The 27,539-nt window shown below is 37.7% G+C and overlaps 1 protein-coding gene across 2 annotated transcripts in view; it reads left to right on the forward strand.

Annotated features, from left to right (window-relative positions):
* SEMA5A (semaphorin 5A) overlaps positions 1-27,539 on the forward strand; it is a 304,799-nt gene that overhangs the window by 268,722 nt on the left and 8,538 nt on the right. For both annotated transcript variants that reach the window (XM_079301152.1, XM_079301151.1), the window contains 3 exons: positions 3,986-4,211; positions 13,527-13,745; positions 22,531-22,701. In XM_079301152.1, the coding sequence (XP_079157278.1) occupies positions 3,986-4,211; positions 13,527-13,745; positions 22,531-22,701 (616 nt within the window). The remainder of the gene's footprint in view (positions 1-3,985; positions 4,212-13,526; positions 13,746-22,530; positions 22,702-27,539) is intronic.

Consider the following 27,539-nt stretch of genomic DNA (forward strand, 5'->3'; position numbering starts at 1 on the left):
GTGAGACATCCATGAGACTTTAATTAATCTGAGACCTACATGTGCTTACTTGATTAATGTGCCATGATTCTGACTGGTACAATTGCTTTGGAGAGGGCCATGTTCTTGAAATCCCTCTTAGGTAAATCGTTCAAGTATTGGACAAGGTGGTAAGAGGAGGATAAATCAAGCAGAGGTATCAATTTCCATATTCCCTCTCTCTTCCCTCTCAAATTTTCCTGTTAGACTCTGTCTTCATGCTAGCAGCACTTAATATATCCATATGTAATCTGTCCTATGCCTTTTCTCTCCCCCTTTCCTTACTTCCACATCTGAGGCAATTCAGACCATGTTTGTTGTTCTGCTTTTACCAGAGTTTTCAGCATCAGATCACACTGATGCTCTCAACAAGCACTGTGTGGTTTTTGATTCCTCTGTGGCAGACGTGGTAGTCAGCAGAGCAGTGCAGCCCTCGCTGTCTGTGAGAGCAGCCAGTGAGCTCTGCCAGGTCATTATTAGTGCCAGAACTCCAAGGAGTCATCCATTCTGGCTATAGTCCTCTGAATTTTCTGTTGGAGAAATTATTTACTGCTGTAAATATTCTCCAGTCAAGCTGTATGTACTTTTGTTTCCCCAGCCTTCTGAGCCTTACATGGTTATTATCCAGTGGCTGAATAGACAAGCATGACAGCAGTCAAGCTTTCATATAAGCAAGCAAGAAGAAAGGAAAAACTAACAAATGGTCTTCAGAGACACTTTTCAGGAACATCTTTCTTTCTGTGCTGGTAACAGCATAGGAGAATGCTCTCTGTCAGGGTGTGTGGAGGGACTGCTCATCCTGAAGCATACTGAACACTGGCAGTCTGTCTTTCTAGAAGCGAGGCAGCTGATGTGTTCATCTCAGAAGTGTGTTAGCAAAGCAACATTCAATGCATTGCCACTAAATTAACTTCTTCCTCTACTAGCTATATTTATTAGACAAAGGGTTCATTACATACCTCACATATTCTGCTTTACATGAACCTCACCTTTCTATGACATTTCTAGTAACGAAGGCCCTCATATTTCTAGCAGCTTTTGGTTTTGACTGAAAAATATCAGTACAAATATCAATAGCAAATGAAGAGCTGAAACTTTTAGACTATTGTGACTATATTGAAATAAACATTGCAGTAGCTACAATACTGGTTGATTTTTTTTCCTGCTTACTTATTAATAAAAAAGACTTTGGGTTTCAAGGTGTTTGAAAGTAATACAGGGTATCTCCTCTTCCAAGACATTTACCTTTGCAACAGAAAATAATTTGATTCAGAGAACTGAAATATGTGACAAATGTTAAATGGATTAAAAGCTGGTACATTGACAAATTGAAAAATGTGGTGTCAATGGGCAGATATAAATTACTGGGATGTGTCAAGTAGAGTGTGCCTGAAATCAGTTCTTGGGTCAATGGCACTTAACATTTTTATCAACTCAACATTTTTATCATATCAATGATATAAGACATTTTCAGTAAAGCTTGAGCAGGACAGAGATTGGTGAGGCAGTAAATATATATGTTAGATAATTACAGAAGCTAATAAAACATATTTTAATATTGGCAAATACTATCAACCTCTTGTGTGGGATAAAAAGAGTAGGTAGTTGTTAAGCTGTGATTTAGAAAAGGACAGGTTATCAAAGATAATTGGGTCTACTTAGACTCTTTGTGCAATATTTTGGAAGGAAAACATGCTAATGCAATAATGTGCATGTCAAAGTCAGACTGTCAGGCAAATGGGGTGATGATTGCCTTTGCATGCTGTATTGAATTTTGGTGTCCAGGCGTAATGAAAATGAGGAAATAGGACAAATGGAATACATTGGGGTGCATAGGACCTGGAGATCAGGTTTTAAATCCTCTGTAGGTTTAATAAGTTGAGCTTAGTTTATCATTATGTATGGGTACTTGGGCATAAATTTTTTTTTGTAGGTTTGGGACAAGAAAGACTCTCAGCATCATTGATAAAGGCACAGCAAGATTCAGGGACTGGAAAATTAAATTAAGGGGAAAATACAGCCTCATATTAACTTGCAATTTGTTAGCTTTGCAGATTACTAAATAACAGAACAGCTGATCCGGGGAGGTGATAGACTCATCAGTGCTAGACATCGTAAAAAAAAAGATGAAATAAGGAGAGGGAAAGGCAGATTTAATAATATCTTTTTTTACAGTTCATGTGCTGCAAGGAGAACAGTCATATATGTTCTGTCCTAAGTCTAAAACATACCTCATTTAAAGAATTGACTCCTGTGGAGACATGGAGAAATTATTTCCCCTGTTATACCCAGGACCAGATAGTTTGTTTGTTCTTTACTGCTTTCTGAGCCAGAAACCAGACCAGGCTGACACTCAGATCCCAGAAAGGTTAATCATCTTTCCTAAATGGTTCCTGAGAATGATTTGGGTTGCCATAGAAGTGATCAACAGGTTTTAAGGTAGGAAGGGACTTTGCACAGCCCTCAGGAGGGAACAAGAGTAGCCCAGCTGAAACCTTTGGGCTAAGAGCTCTTTATTCCTGAAGTAACACAAAACTGTGAAAGCACAAGGTTGTCACAAGTCCCTGTGGCGTCAGAACTTGAGAATCCTGAACATAACGGTGGATTCTCCGGTGTATCTCTGTTAGTGGGACAGGAATTTCTGGAGATTTTTTTGTTTCCAACTAACAGATGGAAAATTGGAGAGGCTTTCAGAAAAGAAGCTTCTTTTAGATTTGAAATAGCAACACAGGCTTTAAATTAAAATATGGGTTGAAAGTAATTGCTCTAAACCTAATTGAATATGTTTATAAGTTGGACTATCTGTGAGAAGAGGTAGTGGACTGAGGAAACTATAAGATATGAAGGACATTATCACCATGAGAAAGAGAGGAGCAGGTAATCCCATTGCTTTTTGGAACATGGTGGTATCAACTGGGGTAGAGGTTATGTAAGAAGGAGGTAATACTATATGATAAGACCATTATTTCTATTGTTTCCTTATTTTTTAAGTATTTAGTGAAATTATAAGCTTTAGCAGGCTCCTTTTCAGAAGGAGCTCAGTTTCTCTCTCTAACAAGCAAGAGGTAGAAAGAAAATTTAAAAGTTTTCTCACTGGTGGCTATTTCTTTTCGTCTTTAATAATTTCTCAGAGTGAATTTATTTTGATTTGCAATGGTTGTTCATTTTCATCCATATATTTTTCAAATAATTTGCTTCAGATTAACTATATTTTGTTCTAAAAAATGAGCAGGCAGAACCTACAGACCTTCATGATACCTATCAGAAGGCACAGATTGTGGGGCTTGAGAACACTAACAAGTCTGCATTTGTGAGAATGCTGCCAACTCTGCATTGGTGTTTAAATGTCATCTGTTCCTTTCAGTGTATATCACTCCACAGGGAATTTGCTTCTGAAGATAGGTTTAGCAATTCTGGAGCTATGAGTAGCATGCACCTAGGGAGCCAGAATCTGTAATAAAAAAACATATTTTATCTGTTGTCCCTTTTGAACTATGTAAGCAATATACAAAATGGACAGTGGTTTGCTTATTTATATGCCACTAGATGTTACCAAGGAATTATTTGCCCGTTCGTGTCATGTACTTGTAGTTTATCAGAATTATTCTTAATTAAAAGCTTTATCGTATTTAACTTCACCTTACTTGGGGCTATTAATTTATAAAGGGTATGCTTGATTATGGTACTTAGTGTTTGATTTACTGTTTTTGTGGATGTGATAGATCTAATTTGTACTGGTATACTATTGCTTTTAGCAGTGTGGTACCGTGCTTGCATAGAAACTGAAAAAACACTTTCAGCTTGAGACTGGTATTGAAAGTTAATTGATGAGCATTGCTATTGGAAATGTTGAAAAAGTATCAGAATATATTTTTTTAAAAGGGCTGTCTTTTTGTCTGTTTTGAGTGTCTCTGGGGAGTTTTCAAGGTCGTGTTTGATGATGTTTACGATGAGCCTTTTCTTTCAGGAATATCAGCCTTGTAACACCAACGCCTGCCCAGAGCTGAAGAAGACGACTCCCTGGACGCCCTGGACGCCGGTGAACATCTCGGACAACGGCGGTCACTACGAGCAGCGCTTCAGATACACCTGCAAGGCACGGCTGCCCGACCCCAACCTGCTGGAGGTGGGGCGGCAGCGCATCGAGATGCGCTACTGCTCCAGCGACGGCTCCAGCGGCTGCTCCACCGACGGTGAGCGCAGCGGGAGCGCCGTGCCCTGCTGGCACTGCCCGCACTGCCCCTTCCTGCAGCTAGTGCTGGCTGGGGTTCTGTGCGCCAGAATGGCACTGAAAGGCAGGGCACATCCCACTAGCCTTTTCTGGCTTTTCATCCATTTCTGCTGGATGCAGCATCCCTTACCCCTTATACTCCCCCGAACTTTTACCGGGGTGAGTTTGTGCAACATTAACACATCTCTGGAATATTTTGCTAGAATATGGAATACTCCAAGGAAAAACTTCTGCTCGGTAGTTTGAAAGTAACAACTGTAAGATTCATACCAATGTTTAAATAAGGAGTTTATGAACTGGATAATTTCTATTATAAAAGTTTATGTTGAGCTTTTGCTAGTAATTTAAAGTTCTGTTTATTTCTGAGAATGAAAACCATACTCCTTCAAAATATTTTGAAATTTAGATGCCTTTAAAATGGAATTACTTTATTTCAGAATTTTATTTCAGAATTTTCTGCTTTTCCTATCAGTAATACATAGTTTTGTATAGTATATGTATAAAAAATTAAAGCTAGGAGAAATTTTGACAGCAACTCTAATTTTATTAATACATTTAATTGATGATCTAGTTTTAATAGTATATCAGTGTATCTTTTAAAGAATTATATTTTAGTCATATGATCTAAAAATATTCATTTCTATTATTATTATATTTTAATATTTATAGGCTTTTTTCCACTTACTTTGTATCTTAACAAGACCCAGGTTAGCTGGAAAAAAAAGTATAACTGAAGGTGTTTGGCTGATCTAAGACCAAAAGGAGAGAACAGTTCCTGAGTCCCTGGACTTTCTAATTTCCAATATTTTTCAGACAGACCAACTTTTGTGAAAATCAGTTTTAAGCTCCTGCTTGTACTAGGTTTACATGTCAAGGCTTTGGTAGCAGGGGAGGCTGCAGAGTTGGCTTCTGTCATAATATGCTAGAAACTTCCATCCCGCCCTCCCTCCTTCCACCCTTCATCCTGCACAAAACCTTCATTGTTTCACTTGGTATCTGTGCCTCTTTGGAGGGGGCAGGATGCTAGCATTTTTTTAAAGAAATATATAGTAGTGAACTGTGCAAAATCATAAAACAAAACCCATGGTACTCCAGATAAGACTTCTTTGTGTGCTCTATGTCATTCCCATTTCAGATAATCTACAGTGTCAAATGTTGGGGTTTCATTTAGGTCTGGGTAGTAAGGCAGATTTTGGCATGGACCAACTCTTGATAAAAGTGCTTCTTCTTCTTTTCTGTTTGCATGCATACTAAATTTCAGACTTGTGTTTAACAGAGATTTTCCTCTGCTAAGATTGGTGTATGACCTGTCTCTTGTCCTTAAAGAGACTTCAAAGTGGCACTGCTGTTTTTGCTGTCTTCCAGCACTTAGACATGGATGGCACATTTTTAAAATTTCATGTGATTAAATAAGAAAGAGAATGTTTCTCTCATCAGGTAGTGCAGACCTGGGAAAGTTATCACAAGTGGAAGTAAAGCTACAGGAGAATCTAGGTATAATCTGTCTGACAGCTGAAATGGCAGTAAGAAAGGAGTATCTGAAAGCCAACCCATGACATAAGAGAGGAGGTCAGCAGGGCAAAACAGAGAAGAGCCAGTTTGTTATAGATCGCATTGCTGCAAGAAATTTAAACTTGGCATGGAGACACCTCTCTCACCTCTGAAATCATGATCATAAAACCTCTCCTGGAGCTGGATGCATAAGCTGACTCCTGCAGCATATAGACATAAGTAACAAACCCTACAATTTTTTAAATAAAGCATTTTTTTTTCAGTGTGCAAGTAGTGGGGGTGGGGATGGTGGTTCAGGTGCATTCTTTGCCTGATTAGCTTGAAGAATTTTTTTTTTTTCTTCTGAAAATAATACTCCTGAATTTCCTGGCATTGTACTTTTTTGTTGCATCTTGCTGAAGCTGCTGCTTTGATTCATTTGGAAATAATTCATCATTGGCGCAATGTACATGCATGACCTCAACCCTGTTGCCTAGTAATAGAAATGTTCATCTGGGTGAAGGATTTTTGCTGACTAATACCAAAACCACTGAATATTTAAATACTTTTTATTGAGTACTTGACAGGGCAGAAACTATTATACATCTGTCTGTGCTTCCTAGTGAGTGCCCTTATGGCTTTGTCATTAATTGGCACTCTTTCCTTGATTCTTTTTGGCCTGTGAGTCTTTAATTATTCTGAAATGAAAGGTGAAACTCGATCGGTGTTCCAAGTGGCTGCATTAACCAATTCACTTCTGGTGAAAATAGCATCTTATGTTGAGACTGTTTGCTCAGTCATTTTCTGATTATGGATGTCAGAACAGTGTGGAGTGGAACATTTGTTGAGGGAGGGGTCAGGGGACACCATTTTGATTTACTGAAGAGATGAAAATTGCTGGCAGTGTCTAAACTGCAGGATTCAGGAACACTTCCCTGCTCCCAGGTTTAGATGTGGGCCAACACACCACTAATCTACTGCTCCTTGATTTCACTGGAAGGAAATACATGAATGAGAGTCATGTAGAGTATCCATAGCTTTTGGAACAGAGGGAAGTCATGAGAATGGGAAACCATGAATTGTGGCAGACACCACCACCATTTTTGGCTAGATAGCAAGAAAACACTGTAACTTACTTCTACCTGACCAGAGCCTGGATGCTGTGAAACATTATTTTCATTATCTCCATGTTGAATGGTAGCAATTTTCTGGCTTTTACAGAAAGATTAATTCTGTTACAGAATGCTTGGCATACCTCATTACCAAAGATGTGTTCTGCAGAGATCAGTTCTCTGTTCCTTGCAGATAGGAGCCATTTGTTAGAAATTTTCGCATTGCCTATAATCTCCCACTGTGCAACTATAGTCATGCCGTGTTAAACAGAATCATGTTTCACTGTCAGATGCTAGCAAAGCAAACTTTCTTTGCAGTCTGAGCCTAGAGATAGAACTTCTTGCCAGAAACCCACTAGACTCCTCCTGAGTGTGGTAAGATTTCTATCTCAATCAAATAAGCAGTAGCATTTGCAGACTGTATTCATGCTTTTCTGATTTGAAGTTTGATTAAGAGGAAAGAAAAATAAATCTTGTTCCCCCTGGGTTTTCATATAGTGCTCAGACAGGAAAGAGACAGCTATTTCAAATCGACTGATTGAGATTGTGCACATTGTTGTACATCTTAATGCACTGTCTGTACAATCCAGCATTCAGAGTATAGAAATTACATTATCCTATTAATTTAATACATGCTTATGAAACATCTTAAATGTCTACATTAAACATGTTGGCTCTTTGTAAGATTATCTGATATATAAAAAGTAATAATTTTATTGAAAACATAATTTTTTTACCCAGAGAAAAATATTTCACAAGGTATGAGTGTGTCTAATTTTTCTAGGTTGAATTTATCTTACCAAAGTCTAGACTCTGTAGTGGTCTGCAAAGAGAGCCTCAGCACCCTGAGGAATGAGGGATCCATTGAAGATAAGCATCTGATATGATGGGTGCCATTCACCCTCTGGAGACAAATTCTGCCTTCTTTCCATGGTGTACAATGCAGACAGCTATGGTGGGCTTAGACAAGACACTTGAATTTGACATGTCAGAGTTAGACCAGGTTAGCTTCCAAAATACCTTCTGAAGGAAATTAACAAAGGCAATAGTTCTAATTTTGACCACTTCAGTCTTAAAGAGTCTTTTGTTTCCTTTTTTGCCCCCCAGGCATCTGGAAATCTGCACCTAGATTCCTAGCTGTTGCTGCTTCCACTATCTCAAACCTCATAATAATATTTTTCTATGAAGGCAGGGTGTGATTCTTTTCTGAATTCCTGTTTTAGTGGCTATGATCTCTTGTGAAAATTTGGTTAAATCTTTTCTTGTGTTATCCACAGGAAATCTATAGTGCATTCAGAATTTTTTACAGAATGGAAGATGTGCTGATAATCAGGATTCAGGAGTATGTTTTGAGATGTGATCTCTTATATTGCTGTACTGAAGCTAATCTGTGCTGTTCTGAATAAGAACAAAATGAATTCTGGAATTCAGTTTGATGACCAGTTCAAGTTTGATTGACAAAGTACAACCCAATGAAACTTTGGGGTTAAATACTTAAACACAGAAAAAGCTGTGTACAAAAAATAAAGTTATCATGCTAACATGGCATCCTCCCTCTGCATACTCTGGGTTTTTTAAATACGCTGTCTTTGCATTGCATTAATGTTTGCCATTACATTTCACAATTTCAATTTTACTATGTTTTGGTGGTTTATAAAGTTTTTATAAGTTATAGGTATTTAAGCCTGAAGTTATATAAGTTTTATGCTCCAATAATATTGTCAAATAACTTACAGACCATCTTCAGAAAATGACGACGCTGAAACAATCTTTGCTTATCCTTGTCACCTCTGCTCTTCAAGCAGTGCTTCATGCTGTCATTTAGAAATGATTCAGGATACCTGAATTTTGGCTTCAGATCATCTTTTCCTAAAGTCATGAACCTAGACTGCTTGGATAATTGAATTTTCTTTGTTAGGTCAGAACTGGAGGACATAAGTCATAAATCAGTCAAGTAATATAATTTATCAGGTGTCACAGCTACTTCTTTCTTACTTAGGGCTATATTAGCTACAGGCTAGACTAGGGAATTATTATTAAACTATGTGCTTTAATGGAGCTTTACTTTTAAGGCAAATTAATTGAATTTGGCTGAGAGTGTTGCAGTTTTCAAGTAGATTCAGGCCAACCAAAGTCTCATTACAGGCTTTTGCAAAGGGAGATTTTTTTCTCCTGTGCTAGTCAGAGCAGGTGTCTTTCATGTTAACATGTCTTCAAAGAGGATTAATTTCTTGTGGGTTTATGAAATTCTTTCAATTCAACAAAAATGTTTTAAAAAATTACTTATAAATCATCAAATCATCTTGGTTTATATCAGAATTATGTAAATTAATTGGGCAATTGTTTTCAGTTATATTTCCATAATGGAATAAGTAAATCATCAGCAGGGCAGTAATAATTTCTCTGTAATTTTACTGATATTGAACAAAGCAGGAGTGCTTAAAATGAGAGAAAAGTCTTTTGCTTAGATGTCAGATCATATCTTCTGTCTTCCATGATCTTAGAAGCTGATGGTTATTTTGTTGATAAAATCACTGTGAATGTTTTTACTGAAGTTTTTGCAGTACTTACTTGCTGTTACTTTTGGAACTTGTCACCTTAGAGAAGCACAGCTGTCTTTTTAAAATTGTACTGTGATCAAGTAGTCAAATCCCTTTTTCTAGCCACAGTTTTTTCCATGATTATGACTTCTGAACAAGTGAAAATGAGCCTCTTGGTAAGCTGTAAGCAGAATTCATGCTTCTAGTTGTTCACAGGGGTCTAAGTCAGTCATAGGCTTTCTGAGAACAATTTAGTTTAAAACATTTGAATGATGAACCTGTCATATAGGTCAGAATAGAATTTGACTTAGAGATGTTCTGCCTGTCTTGGGAAGACTATTCATTAGTTTATTGATAATGTTATGACTGACCATTCTCTTTGCAGATTTTACAGCTATTTCTGTAGTTGGGCTTTAAATAAGGGGACTGAGATTTTGTTTTGGCAACTAGACTTTTGCTGCTACCATGCTGAGGGCATTGCTCATTGCATCCTGGTTTGGCTATATATATTTATCTTGGGAGCAGTAATCTGAGAAAAGCAGCTTAATGTTGGATTTTGTTGGGTGGCACTATCTGGTTTTTCTGTCCCTGGAGTCAGATGTAGAGAAAGCTGAAAGTTCCCCAAACTGCAAACAGAAGCAGCAAGCAAGAAAACCAGGGTTTGATGAGAAATGTTGGAGTTTTCAGTTTTGTGCCGCTTGCTCTGAAAGATTACAATGCTTTTCTATTTATGCCTTCTCCCGTCAAATTTGATGTAAACTGTGATAAGGCCAGGACTTGGTTCTGTATATACTCTTACTTTCTGAAAAACTTTTGCTTGAACAAATTCTACAGTGTAATCTTTTGACTTAATTTTATATTGTCCCCATCCCCTCTATCACCTCAGTTAATAAACAAGACTTAGCTGAAGGACTCAGGAACTGGGTCCAGAGCCCCAGATGTGCTAGTGCTGAGTGGAGGGATTCTTCCTTGACCTACCGTAAAAACTCTTCCCAGTGTAACCAAAGTGCTTTCTTTTCCACAAGGGCACATTGCTGTCTCATGTTCAGCTTTCTTTCCTCTGGAACCCCAAGATCCCTCTCTGCAGAGCTGCTTTCTAGGTGGCTGGCTGCAGAGTATGGTTGCATGGGGTTGCTCCTGTGCAGATTCAAGACTTTGAATTTTCCCCAGTTGAACTCTGTGAGGTTTCTCTCTGCCTTGTCAAAGTGTGACATGACCCCTTGTTTATCAGCCAGTGTTCACAGTCAAGGCAAACTTGTCCTGGTCATGAATGGTGGTGTTAAGCAGTATTGAACCTCATGACTTTTTTGCAGCTGGCCCCTTACTGGCTGATCACTGTCCTCTGGGCCTAGCTGCTGAGCCAGTTTTCAACACATGGCACTGTCCACTTATCTAGCTCATACTTTGTTGACTTGTCTAGCAGGAAGTTATGGGAGTCAGTGTTAAAACCCATAGTAAAGTTGAGATAAGTAATATCCACTTCTCTCCCCTCATCTGTGCACCTTGTCCCCTCATTGTAAAAGGCTATAACGTTGTTCAAGAAATATACAGAACAGTATTTCCAGCCTGCAAATTGAACTTGTCACTTTTCCTGCTGTTAATGTCATAATGTTAATTTTTTATTGTATAGTTTCTGTCTGAACTGAAAATTCTAAAAACCCCTTTATGAACACTGTATTAACTACTGTAAAAGTGTGAAAAGACTGGTCCTTATAATACATTTTTTAATGCTTTGGAAAGAAGAAAACTCAGGGGAACACTTGCTGCAGAGCAAACTCCACACTGAGAAGATTCTTTGGAATATTTTTCTGTTTCAGAGCTAAACTACCTTTGAGCTTTTCCTTAGAAGATTCCATTCCCCAGTCCCCAATTTAAATCACAAGAAATCTAATACCATAATGTCAGATAAGGTTACACATTTTCCTTAGGACTTAAAAAGCTACATGTATCCTGCTAAAACATCTTCAAAATATCCTAGTATTCTTATAAAGTGTGTGATGGGTTGACCAGCACAAAGTGATACACCCTGCAGTGATTTATGAATGGAATGACTGGCAGTCTGGTCTGATTAACACTCTTTTCATTGTTTGCATTGCTCTTAATTTAATAACTTTAAAACCCCCTTGATTTAGAATTCTGGTATAAAACATACTATTATTTTGTTCTCACAGCTCACTGTGTACATAATCTGAGAATTTTCATGATCAGAGTGATACAAAATTGCATACAAAGGGTCTTACAGAGCAGGAAAGCGTAATTCACATTCTGTTTCTCTGTATTTGCTCCCTTTTTTGCATTTAAATGTATGTCATGTTTTTGTGAAATGCTGCTTTTAATATCTGCGTAATGGAATCTGGCTCAGCAGGAAAGAAATAGTTACCCTCTATAATTCCTGAAAGGTTTTATCCATTTTTAGTCATTTTTATACTGCAGTTCTGCTTTTTTCTTATTAATTTCAGCAGTTTCTTATTACCAGTATTTCAGTGTCAATGCATCATCTTTCCAATATTGCACGTTATCAAGTGTTGAATAAAAATATGCAAACCCTCATCTACTTTGGGATGATTGTGAATGTATTTCTTGGGGAAGAAGTTAAGCAGTGTTACTAATGCCTTAACCATGGGTAGAAATAGGGTGAACACTGCAAGTAAGAGGCTCTTCCATCATAGTTATGCAGAATGCTGATCATCTTCAGTGCAGGACTGCTGTTGGGCAGACTCTTCATGGCATTATTTGTCTGCTTTCATGGCATTGTTCAGTAAATCTTCTGATTCTTTATCTCCATTTCATACTTACCCCGTGCTTATGCCTGTGGGTAGGGCACAAAACAATTTCTTAAGAGCAGACATTTGTGCTGCAGTTAGACCTGCAAAAAATCCCCTGCATTTCTCCACTGTTGATAATTCAGTTCATCTGTACTTATGTTGCCAATACTGAAGCTCTAGCAGAAAAATCCAGCCACATCCTCTCCTGGCTGAAGTACCATTAACAGGACTTTGTCTCATCATAGCTACTTCAATAAGTACCTGCAATAAAAGCAGCAGGTATTGGTCCATCAATCATAGAGTTTCCACTGGGAAAGGCTTTGAACTGCTTTGGCAAGAGTAGGCTATCCCAGTAGCATTGATGGAAATGCTTAGTAATGATGCTTAGAGGTAAGCTACAGCTCAAGAGTGATTTTAGTGGTGTGCTTAGTACAGTTGAGGGAGTCTTTGCACATGCAGGACCAAGCCCAAAAGTGACAGAGATACTCAAATGAACTGCAGATTATTAGAACTTCACCCAGGACTATGTCCAAGTCTATTGGTTGCTTGCTGTGAGCAATAACTATGTTTCCCCTCTCACCAATAAATAACAAACTTCATGCATTGCTGTTTAATCTAATGCTTTTTCTCTAAACTTGTACTAAACTTACTTAAAAAGTATGTTTCCCACTTGCCAGATAATAATTTTAAAAAGGAATTTTCTATGGGGGTGTGTGTGTCCCCAGAAGGCTCAGTGGAAAATAGACTGGGTTGTTTTTTTTTTAATTGGTAAAACATTGCTTTTCACAAAAGGTAGTTTTGGTAGACTTTGTGAAATTATTAGTGGACGCTATCTAAAGTCTGAATATGGCCAGGATACCCATGGCCTCTGTGCTCATGTGGATTAAGTGAGCAGAGCCCTGCAGGAGGACCAGGGCAGCTGTCTCGATGAGTGGTCACAGGAAGCTCAGTCCTGTCTCCTTTGTCATCTTCTTCCTGTAAAACAGAGGCAATTATATCTATGTAATATATTTGAAGATTTTCTGATGGTAATTCCTGGGCAAGAGAGAGAGAATTTTTATCATTCTTATGTGGAGTCTATTGTTGAACTAGTCTATTGTCTAGTTCAGTCAATGCTGTCGTAAAGTTTTAACTGAAATGTTGGATCCAACTGTTCACTGTAGTTCTGTGTAAGTGATTATGAAATTTTTTTGTGGAACAGCTTTTTGAGATTAAACTTGGGTCGGGATTGTGAGACTAAAGGACAAAACTCTCCTGTTCATATTACTTGCTACAAGAAGCCTGGGAGTAAATTTGAAGAGGAGAAGGTTGTTTTGGGGTGAGATGCTGTTTTAACTCAGTACTAATTTTTCAATCCTTATTTTGTCAGGATTGCCAGGGGACTTCCTGCGCTCTGGCAGATACTCTGCCCATACCATCAATGGTGCCTGGTCACCCTGGTCCCCGTGGTCTCAGTGCAGCCGTGACTGCAGCAGAGGTATCCGGAACCGCAAACGGGTCTGCAGCAACCCTGAGCCCAAGTACGGGGGACTTCCTTGCCTTGGTCCGTCTCTAGAGTACCAGGAATGCAACATTTTGCCTTGCCCAGGTAAGTTTCAAATGAAATTAAATGAGTGAAAATAAAATAACTCATCTTCAAGTTCATATCTTGCAATATTTGGTTTGGGGTTCTTCTATTTTAGTTGGTGTGTTTTGGGCTTGTTTTGGTTCTGGAATCAATTGCAGATCAAATTTACCTTTATAATGTGAGCAGATTTGGATAATAGTCTCATGTGATATCAATTAATTTATTGTCAAGAATATTAATAGCTATATATTTTTTCACTTGTGTGACTGATGGTAAAAATAGAATTTTCATATGTAAACTTATGGGGAAAAACAGCATAAGAATTCTGGCAAGACATGAGAAATCTGGCCTAGTCTTTATTTAGACTCAAGATATTATTTTCATCACAGTAGTTGCTGACATTAAATCTGTGTTAGCTTTAAAGTGTAGAGTTGCCAGCAAATAAGGTTCACAACTGATTACCAAATTAGATGGTTATTCAAGAAGTCCATAAAGATTATTCTTGGAATATTGAGTTTCTCCTTAATTTAAAGTTCTTTTCTGATTCTATGAAAGGGATTACAAGTAGAATATATGTTTACAAGAAACTACTTTGGATTAAAAATCATTGTTGTATCTCTGACCTAGGGGAAAAAAATCTTGGTTTCAGTCACATCTCACCCTTTGTAAAACAGATATTCAAACTGAAAGGCTTTTGAGCTTTGCAGAGGCTTTGTGGGAAAAGAGGGGGGCAGGATATAGGAGAACACATGAAGAAAAGAAGGTACTATTGGTTTAAGAAGAGAGAATTTGAGGTAAGAAACAATAGAGGAAGAAGGAAAATTATTATTTCCAGCAGCAACAAGTAAATTTAGAAACAAACTTTTCATAAATCTTTAATTGTATTAATTATGTATAGCAGTGCTTTGTATTTTCTTGTTGAACACTTGAAGCTTTTGTCATTTATTCAAGTATGGACTTGAAGAATTACTATGGCAGTATACATACTGCTTATGTGTAACACTACTTTAGAGCATATATGTGTATTAACATGTACATATATGGTTTCAAATTTAAACTGTATTCCCTAAATCATGGATACACTGGTTTTTATAACATGAGTATTTAGTCCAATCTTTTTGCAGTGTTTTCCCTAAGCTTTTAAAGCCCAATAACAGTCACTGTCCTTTCCTTGCATCAGAATTTAAGAAGATCAGTGCAGAAAACAATGCTTTCCTCTCGAGAGGACACAGTTTCTTGAAAAACATGTTTCCATCTTGCACTGAACCTAAGCAATATGTTTTGGCACAGAGCCTACAAACCCCACAGCTCTGTGAACATTCTGACTGTTCACTGAAAGCAAATTTCTCTGCAGTTTTATTGCTAACAGGAATAGTAGCATTGTTTGAAAACTTGAATAACCTGAGGCACTCAAGCCCCCAGCTCTCCTGCTGGTGGGGCAGATCCATGGGGAATTTCTGTTGAGGATTCCTGATTTGGTCTGGGGAAATGCCCATTAAGCCATTGAAGTTCTAAAAGAGGCACTTGGGCAGAACCAGCCAGTGCTTTCTGGTGAAATTTTCTTGCTGTATCCAAGGAGGAATGTAGCTTCAATTGTTTATTGTGTAGTTGCTCTCTCTGGGAGTGTGAACATCTGAGGAAATCAAGGGAAGAGATGATGCTTCTCTCTGAGCATAGGAGCATGACCAGTGATGGGTGTCCCTGTTTACTACACTAAACACTATTGGAGAGAGGTGGAAGGGAACCAACAGAGAATTAGGAAATTGTGGTCCAAGAGTTCTCCATGTGGGCGCAGCCTTAGTGTGTGATTCATCAGTTCCTGGAATCATAGCACCTTGCTTTTTCCAGGGTAATAACATGATAAAAAAATCTGTTTCATATAATTGCACTGTTCAAGTAGTTTGACAGTAATTCATTAAATCAAAGATTTAGACCATTGCACAAATGTATGCAGATCTCCCCAGGGGTGTATGCAGTAGATGCAGCAACCTAGAACACAGCAGCTTCTCATTGTCCCTGTTCCCCTTGCAAAGGGAATCTCTCCATAGGACACTGCTGTCAGCTTCCCTGGAAGCACATGAGTGGTGTGGTATAAGGTACCAGCTCTGAGATACCTGATCCTATCATCATACTGTAGTAACTGAAATACATTCATTAAATGAACACAAATTCTCTTTGAAACAGGGCTAGATTTGTTGTTCAGCCCTTGCTGTTGATTTTCAAATTAAATGCTGTCTTGAATTTTTGGGTATTTTTTTGAAGTTAAAATAAGTCAAAAGTTTTCAGAAATGGTATTTTTTTAAGCTTTGCAGCTCCTTGCTGTTACATTTTTTGAAAGAAATTATTTTAACCAGTAAAACACACCTATAAGTTTGTTGTAGAGACCCTAGTTGTTAATGAGATAGACAATACCCCAGACTAAAAAACATTAATTTTAAGGCAGAAGTGAAAACTGCACTTTCAATTAGAAAATATTTTAAAAGATCAGTGGATATAAAGTGTGGTGGGCCTTTCTAAAGTGAAAAGCAGTGCCTTAATCTATCTAATAATTTTATTTAGAGAAAGTTTTATTTTTCTTTTCATTTGCAAAGCAAATTTGAATAAAGATGTAGAGAATGAGTTAAGTATTTAGATGTATCATAGCCTGCAACAAGGAATCAAGAAGTTCCTCAGCTACAGAATTACTGTTTGACAGTAATTAAAAAAAAACAGGAGACTAAATCAGATCTCAGATAAATCTGAAGGGAAAACTTTGCAAGCAGTAAATGTAATTGATTTTTGTTTGTTTGTTTGTTGTTGTTTTTTTTTATTTATTTGTTTTTTGAGACATGGGAGAGTAAAATATTATTGCAGGATAAGGCTAATACATAAATTAGACCTGGTTATAAACTTGCTGAACTGAAATAAATTCTTACTGGAGAAGAGAACCAGTAAGTTTGAATTCTCTTAATTTTTAATGAAAGAGACAGAAGGAATGTAGGGGGATTTTGTTCTGACTTTGACATGAAAGTATTTTCTATAGTACTAGAATTAAAATTGCAACAAAGAATTTGGTGCTGCCTAAGATTTTCCTGAGCCACTCCATGGTAAGGACAGATTCACCTCAGCTCCCTTCTGGCACAGAACCCTTTAGTAATAGTCCAGCCTAGTGATTACACTTCCAGAAATATTCTGGTTAACAAGCAGAGGTGTGGAAGCCTTAAAGAACACTTCCTGCCACTGCAAGCTCAACTCTGCTTTGCTTCCTCTTTTGCTTACTGCAGGCACGATCAACCCCTCGTGATGTAAACTGCTGAGAAAGGGGAGTGATGGGGGAAAGCACTGCTCAGTGTCTAAGTCATGCTGAAAGGCAGTAGGACTTCGTGCTTCTCAATTAATTAATCTGGGCTTGGTGTCATCCTAGAAGATACTGAATGCTCTGAAGGACTAACACAGTGAGAAAGCCCATGGAGCAGTCAAAGTGGGCAAGGCTGTCTTGTATGGTTAAGTGTCTTGCAACACTTGCAGCATCTTAAGTATATCTATTAATATATTAATAAACAGAAATTGATGGTTAAATGCAGGATCCCAAAACTTCTAAAAAATAACTGAATTAATCTAGACTCTGCCTTCAGCAAGTTCTATTAAACCTTTATTTAAGGCTGCAGGGGAGAGAGAAACTGAATTTTTTCTGGAGTAGTAAATGGTCCACTGATGGACAAATTGGTAGCAGTCATTGGGCCTTTTGCTCATAGTATTTGAAGGCTGAATATATAATAGTAAATTGAACAGTGCCAGAAAATTGCCAGAAATTGTATTCAGCTTCTGGAAGATGATTTTTCCGTATTGTTCAAGTTTTAGAATGATCTCTCACACAGTTTTGCCTTTAACTATCACTCTCCCAAATAAGCTGCAGAAATAGTTTGTGAGTCAGTGCAGGGCAAAGGCATGCTCTCAGTACTATTTCCATCTGGCTAATCTACTTTGAGGGGCAGGAGAATTTGAACTATTGTCTTGCACAAGCAAATTATGCTTTGAACCTGTGCCTCAGCTCTTTTTTATGTCTCAGAGATGTGAATAGCATTAAGCTGGCAAGAAGTGAACTGAACTGCCTCAATAACTATGGAAAGGATCTGTGAATGCTCACTGACATTTCTGTATTTTCTTTGAGTTACTAATCTTCACTCAATAATAAGAGGAATCAAAAATTAGGGTTTTGTTATCCTTGGGGGAATGCAAGATATTTACATTATGAAGAGAAATAGATGATAAAGTGTTGTTTGAATGATAAACTTGCAAATCTACAAAAATTAAAGAAATTTGCTGACTGTAAGATCTGTTTGCCTGGCAGTAATACAACCAAACCTAAATAACATTGTCCTTAGTTCACAGCATTACTTCACAGCATTACTTCACAGCATCGCACACCTCTTCAGTTATCTCTGCAGAAAAAGACAACTTTTCTTCATTTGTGTTTTGTTTTGTTTCTTGTTGCCTTCTCTTATATTTTTGCATAGGGACATTTAGCTGATGTACCTTAATCAGACATTTAAAGCAGAGCTGTGTCAGCACCACTGAGTAGCATGAGCTACAGGAGTTCGTCTTCTCTCTTGTCATCAGGGCATGGTGGAGGATCAGAGTTGCAATCTCTTAAATTTGGAATTCTGATATTTCATGACAAAATTTTGGGATTTTACCAATTTCAGACTTTTATTATAGTCGTTCGAGTTTAGATTAGCTGTGACATTTTATCTTAGAAGACTTGACTAAATTTATATATCACTAAACTTGCTAATAACAAGTTTCAGATATTCAAAGGTCCCTGAAAGACTATTTAAGTTATTTATGCATCCCCTAAAGCCAATTACTTTTTGTTTGTTCTTTTTTTTCTTTATTGTTTTCATGACCCCCTATTATTTTTTTCTTTGAACTCGTATTTGGCCACAAGAAAACAAGAATCTATTTTAAAAGAATAAATTTTATCCTGCAGTAGCTTCATAAATCAGGAGCAAAAAAAATTACTCCAGTATATGGAGGCTGAAGCCCAACTCATAATGATCTCTCTGATCATTATCCCACTGATCTCTCTGGGCTACTTCTATAGCCAGCAAGAAGAGGGATGAGCTGCTCTTTGAAGCAATTGTTGGTTTTCTGACTTAGAAGTCTCAGTAACAGACTTGAGCCCAAGTGGACCCTTAGATTTTGTTACTGTACTTTTCTTAGAACCATTTGTTTGCCCTGTGTTTCTGCATTGCACCATTTTGACTGTTTATTTCATCCAGCATTGCTTTTATGAATAAAAGGTATAATAGAAATAAGACTTTGCCTTTGTAAACAATGGTGTAAAAGTTTCTCCTTTCCCACGCTGAAACATGCAGCAGTATCCCACAGGACTGGGAAAAAAGCAGGAGGCTAAGTGGTGTGGAATGGAATGACCCCCAGGTGTCTGGAAGGGAGCAGCAGGCTGCCCAACATGCAGACAGTTTATAGAGCAGCCTGCAATTCTGTCTGTGTTCTCAGGGAAGCAGGTGAGGTCAGTGTGTCTGCCCACACCTCCTTGTAAAACTCAAAGTGCATAGCAGGGTATCCACTTTACTTAATTGTCTCTTGGAAGTTCTCCAGTTGTGTGGATGTTTTGTCATGCCCTTAGGAGATCCCATTTCTGTGTGCTGTTTCTTCCTGGTACATCCTCTTCCCTATGGTATGTGTTTTTTTCGTTACAGCAAAGAAATACTTCTTAACCTCAGCAATGGCCAGTAGACAAATAGTTGTTTGCTTTACTGCAAAGGAAAGAACACTGTTTGATAGCACCCTCCTAGTTAAAAAGAGCCTTCTTCCTGAAGGGACCAATCTCAGCAATTGTCAAAAAATGTAGAGACTCTTTAAATCTTTCATTGTGAAACTACTTTAATGACTTTCTTTTGCCCAGCATCTCTACAAAATTGTTATGTAAAGAAACTGTAGTGACTGGAACTTTCCTTGCTGCTGTGTATTTTTCCTCCTATAAGAGGCAGAAATAACATTAAGGGCTCCATGACAAAAGGAAAAAAAGGCAAAAAAAAAAAAACCCAGATGGTGCTTTGTTGCTAAGCAACTTAAAGAAAGATGAAAGAAACCACAGAGCTCTATTTAGGTCTTGTAAAAACTCAAGCAGTAAATACCCACTCCTTTGATCTTATTTAACCATGATGATGCCTTATTATCCTTTGTTGCTGAAAAGAAAAAGTAAGTTCTGGGGACAGATAAAAGAGGTAGTTACAATAGCCCTTGAGAGGTTAGAGGTAGCCTGTCAGTAAATAGTTGCTTTAAAAAATCCAGTTATAATTGCACTGTCCAGCTCAGCTAGGATCAAATCTAGCACTGTGTAATATATTTGTCCTTCCCCACCTTCCCCAGACCCACTTCTCCCTGTACACCTGAAGACACATAGTAGAGCCATGGTCACTGCATGGGACGTGGTGATGTTCCTGGGTGTCACATCAGTCTCTGTGTTCTGAGCCACCTGTAGATTGATGGCAATTTCAAATGCAGGTGCATTTGTAATTCTCTCTCTGGTCCATTGAAAAATAAGTAAGAAAGTGTTGGGGGGTCACTGTCACCGTTACAGTGAACAATGCACTGACAATGTTTGCAGACAATTTATGTTCTGTGCAGTTAATCTTGGGCAGAATCAATTCTGCTTCATGAAGGTCTATGTGCTGCAGCAGACATGCCTCTGATCATTCATTTGAGCTAGTCAAAGATCACTGTGAAGAAAAAAATAAAATAAGAAGAAAGGCAGTATTTAGAAAGGTAAAGCCTTAATAATGTACAAAATAAATAGCTTGGGTAACAGCTTCTGCTTTCATTTGACATAATTTAAAAAAAATGAAAAACAGGCAAGTTCTGAATAAAAGATACCGTGTGTTGAAATTGTTATAAAATTGCACAGTATATTTCATTTACTCTGAAGACAAATAACCTATGGCTTTCTTTGATATGAGTTTGCATAATATTGCATTAATAGAGTTATCTCAGGCAAAAAGGCATATTTGTTTTCCAGTGAAAAGTATGAATATGAGTAACAGAACAAGTCAGATACTCTACCAAGATACAGTACTTACTTATGATAGGTGGTATAAATCATGCATCATGATTTATTGTATGATGTAGCAATCATTGAATTCCTTAATAATGAAGATAATTTATTAAAATTGCATACTTGGAATATAGTACCAGATTATTGAAATCTTGTCTGTCAAATCAGGCTTGAGTCCAGATAAATTAGTTGCAACAGTTTCACAACTACAGTTCTTAGCAATGAAGTGCCAAGCCCATGTTTTCCTGATATTTCAGATGACATTGCAAACAAACAGTGCAGGGAATAAAATGCCATATATTCAACAACTTCAGTTTTAGGATTAGTAAATAGTCTTTGGTATGCAATAGTGAATTTTCTGTTTGATTAGCAGTTGAGAACCTGAAGCTATACTGTATCTGAAATGACATTAAAAATGCATATATGGCTTTTAATATCAAAATTCTCCTAGCTCATTTTCTTAATGTTGAATATTTTGCATAGAAATCATTCTACTCAACTCACCAAGTGCAATCCTGCAAAAGCAAAAGAAGTAATTTTTTAATGTTCTACATCTCCATCCAAGAGAGAATCTAAATGAAAGTACCACGAAGATTTTTTTTCATTGTAATCTAATTTTTTTAAGATTTTTTTATGGTAAGAGATAATGATGGAATGGCATTTCAGTAAACCAGTAGAAACTATCCCTTGAAAGGCTGCTTCATTAATTGAACAGACAACATCAAAAAGATATGGTAAATAATTTACTTCTGTAAGAATTTAAGTGACAACATTTTAAATAGAGGTTTGAAAATAAATTAATTTTTTTTAGCATATGAAAATTTTTTAATGTTTAGGTTTTTGTCTCTTAAAAAAAAAAATAAATGAAGAAAATACTGAATAAGGAATTCTTCGCTGGGAGAAGTACATCTGACTTTGTCATGTGGCTATAGTTACAAAGTCTTTGGCAGATGGGCTGAAATCTGTCTGTAAATACCAGAAATAAATCCTGGAGTGGTAGTTTTAAGAACAGGGGCTCAAAGGAGCCAGACTGGTGCAGGCAATGAGGTGAAGTTTCATTTAAATCTTGACTAGTGTCATAAACCATGTGTCAAATGGGTCTCCCATGAAATCTTGACTACATTTCAGAAGAATGTTGTGAAAACTCTGACTGGAGAGTAGTTTGACAGACTTGAATTAGTAAATACAAAAGTAAGTAGGGAGTTGAAGGTAAATAATAATATTAATTCTTCAAAAACTTATTTTAGAAACCTAAAGTGGCAACTTCTTTTTGTCAGTGTCTATTGCTTTTTTAAACTTCTGGCCTTGTACTACTTCTGACATCTATGGTAGAGCTGTGTTAAGACTTTAACATTATATTGGCCCATCAAATCCTAAAACTGTGTTAGATCACTTGAAATGGGTTGTAGGGTTAAGGAAATCCACCTGGGTTGTGAAACATATTCTGGATTTTTCCATCCTTCTTTTGCTGTTATTTGGCTACGTTTTATTTATATCAATAAAAAACTATTCTGAGGTTGCAATATTTCTGCTAAACAAGCTTTGGTATTTTGTTTCCTCCAAACTGAGAAAAGGTAAAAAAAATACATTTTTGCTCTGAAAGATATTATGATACCTACTAAAAGTGTCTTATATGTATGAGTAATTTTGTTAGGCTTTGTAGCATACGGGGACCTATGCGAAAGATGAGCTGGATTATGGCATGTCACACATCAGCTTGGAAAAGCACAGTATTTTTTGTCTTTTCAGTGGATGGAGGCTGGTCGTGCTGGTCATCGTGGTCCAAGTGCTCAGCCACGTGTGGAGGAGGGCATTACATGAGGACGCGCTCCTGCACCAACCCAGCGCCGGCGTACGGAGGGGACATCTGCCTTGGCCTGCACACTGAGGAGGCACTCTGCAACACTCAGCCCTGCCCAGGTACAGCACCCTGCCCCTGCACCCTCCTCCTCTGGGCCACAGAGCCAGGCGTGCCCAGCTGGGCAGCATAATGGCCTTATCTGTTATTCAGACACAAATAATCTCCATCCCTACTGAGCGCGCCATCGGCTCTTGCTGCTACAATGCTGCAGCAAATCAAGTACTAACTCCTTCCTCCCTCTTTAAAAATTAACATCAAAGTTGCTATATCTGAATATGGATTAAGTAATATTAAGTATAATATTTGAAGTGGACCATGCAAATGGTTTATGAGATTTTTAATACAAATATCACAAACAAGTGCTTTTGTTACAACACCAAACATTCACAGTAAGCAAATTGCTGAGGTTAATATTCAACACGTGTTATTCTTTAGGTTCTTCAAGTACCTAATATTTGCTCTGTTTTCATATAAAACACAACATTTTCATGGTCTTTGTAAATTTCCTTCTTCAACTTTGGATGTTAAGGAACAAAGATCTGGTCTTTTTAAGTTACTGTGGAGTACTTAATAGATAAAATGTCTCAGCAGTCCTGCTAGTTATATGAAATTATGGATCATGCCTATTTCTCTGACTCTGCCTTCTGACTCATATTAAAGGGAACTAATTTTTTTTTAATTAATTTTTTTCAATGAAATTGAGAATGAAACCACATAAACTTCAATTTACTGCTGATTAGTGGATTACAGACAACAGTAAAAGGAAAGAAGCTCTGATGCCACCCTGTATTGCTTACTTCACTTAGAGCTCCTAGACTTCATAGCAAAAGTTTTCTGCTCATATGATGAGGCTGTGCATGCAAGGGCAAAAGCTCCATGAGTTTGAATGGATCATAATACTAGCTATGATTCTTTCCTTTTTTAGACACTGCATATCTTTCAGCAGAATAAAAGTACCTACTTCTTCAAAATTAAAATAAATTGAGTTAAAAAATTGATTAAAATTTTAAAAAAAACTAAGCCAAAAACCAAGCATAGAAACCAGTCCATTATTTGATTTTTTGAAACAAATAGTGTACATTTGTATGTACAAGTTGCATAGCTGCCTTGAAATCCTTTGAGGCATCTTTGAAAGGTCAGAGCTGGAGTGTTCATTGTGCTAGTACTGTAGCTGTTTCTCTTGCTGTGCATTTATTTTCCACCACCGTTTTCCTATAAATGACAGTTTGCAAACATTCATAAATAATGTCTTCATCTTATTTTGACCTGCCTGTGATCCAAATTTTGGAACAGATGGAGAATGGAGGAGAAAGTTGGTTCCATCCATCTTGGTTCAAGAAAGTAGAAACCCTTATAAAACAGTAACATTTCAGAGGCTTAAAATGTATTTTTCACATTCTGTAATATTTTATTGATATTTCAATCTCACTGAAAATTTGCCATAGGTTTTTGAAACAGCACATCATCCACTAGCTGTGAAAATGGCCCTTGCCTCATGTTTACAATATAGATTTCAAAACTGCTTTTTGCTGCCCTTATTTCACATGGGAATGGGTCAAAAATAACTTCAGTGCTTCATAGATCAAGTTTGGACAGGTGCCTGAATGCCTGCAGAGCCATTTTTTTCTGGTAAGGACCAGGTAAAGAGTGTTTCATCCTTGTGCAGATCTGAAAGCACCATTGCTGACATTCGCTGCTTGAGTGATATGCTCAATATAAGAGAATAGTAATTACATTTGGATTCTAAGAACAACCAACCAGCACTGAAATGAATTTGCAAAAAATGGAAATTATAACATTTCTCAAGTTATGAAATGACAGAAGATTTTTTTTTTACTCTTTTTTTTCCCCCCAAACAAAGCTAGCAGAAAACAAAGCTTTCTGGAATCCTGATACAAAGGGCTTGTTGAACATGTTGGGATTTAATGGCAAATCTAACTGAAAGTATTCAAATATGCACTTAAAAGAAAGTAACAGGCTTGTGTCTGCAAAACACATCAATTTTTCACATCTTTAATTTTAAAAGCTCTGTCATTGAGTTGGTAGTTTTTATTTTAATTTACCCAAATGCAATCACTGCAATATGAAAGGAAGCCCTGCAGGATTGATCAGTAGTGGCTGATTATCACTAAGTGTAACAAGTTGCAGTTGTGTCTGCAATATGTCGTATAAAACAGTATTTTGTACCTTAAGTATTTACTGCCTCTGTAACCTAAAATACATTCTGTTATTGGCTTGGTAACTTACACATACAAATAATGGACAAAGCAGCTGAGCATTTAGTGATGGTGGTGTAATACTGCATGAAAGAAATTTAAATATTACAATGATTAATCTGATCTTTCTGCAGCGCTGCCTTCACCGAGGTACCCCTTAGGAACTGCTTTATTGTAACCTGGCTTCAAAGGCCAGCCAAGACTGTATGAAGAAGATATGACACCTCATGACTAAACCTTGCCATAGAGGTGCCAAGTAGTTCCAGGTTAAACACCTCTCCAGCCCACCCTCTCTTTTATATTCTCATGACTTGTGCACAGTACTAAGGAGCAAGTTGAGAGGAGCCTGCCTGAGATGCAAGAAAGCCTCAGATACTTTGAAGATACAGAAATCAAAGGAATGAGGCAACATAGCTGTCAGTAGAAAAGCATGCAAAAGCTATGGGATCACCTTCCCAGTGATGGCACATCGAAGTCATACATCTGTTAGTCCTGGGTGCCTTACTTCTCTGCAGCTCTCTGAGCTCCCAATAGCCTCCCCAAACCACAGGTTTGGTGTGATAACCTACCATAGCAGGGGTGACCCTCTGTTTCATGCTGGCACTGATGTACCCTCCTCCTCTGTGATTCTGTGTGCCAGATGAACCTGATCAGCTCAACATTAGACCCACAGACTACCTGTTCTGTAGTGTCTGGGTGTACTGCAGGACTCACACAGTTTATTTATGGGTCCTCTAAGGAGTAGGACAAAACACTAACCTTGCTCAGTCACCCATATATGACTTAGCATGATCTCTGTGTACTCTGAAGTTCCTATTTCATCCTGGAATGTACCTTCTTAGCAAAGGATCTGGCAGATCAAAAGCTGGTTGGACAAGATGGGGCTGCAGAGTGCATGAGCCAACAAGATGCATTGATGATGTCCTCAAGTATTTTGGCACCTACTGTATATATCCCAATTATACCAGGACTGGCCAAGAATCTTGGCTCTGGCTTAAGCATGCTCTCTGCCACCAGTGAGAACTGGGCCAAGATTTGTAATTGGCAACATTCCTTTAAGCTTGAATGAGCAGGGGGCTTTATTGTTACTAAATACTTATGATCCATATACTGATTTTACTTAGATCCAGCAGCTGACACTGGAATTGATAACAGCAGCTCCTGGATGTGCCACATTAAGTAAGCAGGAAGAAGCCTGTTCATTTTCTTGACTTTCACCTCAGCTGTCCTACCCCCCTGAATTAGCATTTAACTTCATTTTGGCATCTGCCTCTGTGCTCCTGGTACTCACTCTGCAAATGAGCCTCTCCCAGGACCTTTCCTAGGAAACAAAAAAGCCAAAGGACAGAGTGAGCTGGGTATTTCTGCTACTCACAATAACATAATCTTACAAGCTGATTGTGCCAAGGTATTTGTCCTGTTGTTCAAAGAAGGCCTCATCCAGATAGATACTAATTGTTCATGAAATATCAATATCCTAGGTCTTACCTGACCTGCTGGGTAATTCTATTTAAAAAATAACAACTACTGGTTGGCATTTTTCAAGACTGTAGTCTCAAATATTCCTGCTGCAGTATCTTAAATTTTAGAGGACTGAGGGTTTTAACTTTTTTCCAAGGAGAAAGTAGTAAGTAAATGTGAACATTGTATTCTGGAATTATACAAGGTATTGGAAGGAGCCCCAAAGAGTGTAAAATATTCTTGACTTTCTACCTGATAAATAGTGTAGAAAAAGTTCATTAATTCAAAAATTATAATGTTCAAAATTAGAAAATACAGTCTTTCATTTGGCAAAATGAGATTTGTAAATTTGCTTCATTTTGCCATAAAATCACTTAAAATTTTGAAGTAGAAACAAGCTTGCTTTGGAATAGTAGGACATGATTTATTCCATGTCAAAACCCATAAAACCTATCTCTGTGAGAATGCTGAAAGAAAGAAGAAAGGAAGTTTACCTGAGCTCTGTCTTTCCTATATTTGCCAAACTCAGAAAACTCCTGTAAAGGCAAGATTTGGCCTTGAGTTGTAATAATGCTGAGTGCAGTAAACTCTCAACTCCTCATGGTGATGAGATCAATTCACTTCATTTAAGGAAAGAATCTGAGATCTCACAGGCATGAAATAAAAATATCTTAATCAAAGCTACATGAGGAGAGGAAGAAATATAGAAAAGGAATAGAAGGTAACAAACTGAATGGGGAAGACGAGAATCTACAGTCAAGAAATGAACATGAAATAGCAAAAGCTAAAAAAGAAAACTTGAAAAAGTCTTCAGGATGCCTCGTTTTTTGCAGTTACATACACATCCTGTTTCAGACTGAAATTTATACTCTTACAGGTCTCATTGCTACTTGTCAGGCACATAAAAAAATGACCACCATAATGACCTAGACTGGAATCAATTCCACAGCTGTCACTCTTTCAGTCACCCCCACAGAATCCTCCAGCATCTCACTTGCACACACAAAAGCCATGGCAGACACCAAAACCATGAGATGTCTGTGGCAAATTTGCCATCGCATCCATATTTCAGAGACTTCTTCCAAAGCCAAACTGGCTTTGTTTTATCAGAGTGAAGGAGCTGCCCTCTGCTAGGTGGTGTTAGCTGGGGAGTCCTTTCTGTCCTGACTCAGGAGCACAAGCTATTTCTGTCTCACTCAGTGCACTACCTAATCACAGTG

The sequence above is a fragment of the Erithacus rubecula genome (genome assembly GCF_903797595.1).
Source record: "Erithacus rubecula genome assembly, chromosome: 3".
Classification (NCBI taxonomy): Eukaryota; Metazoa; Chordata; class Aves; order Passeriformes; family Muscicapidae; genus Erithacus; species Erithacus rubecula.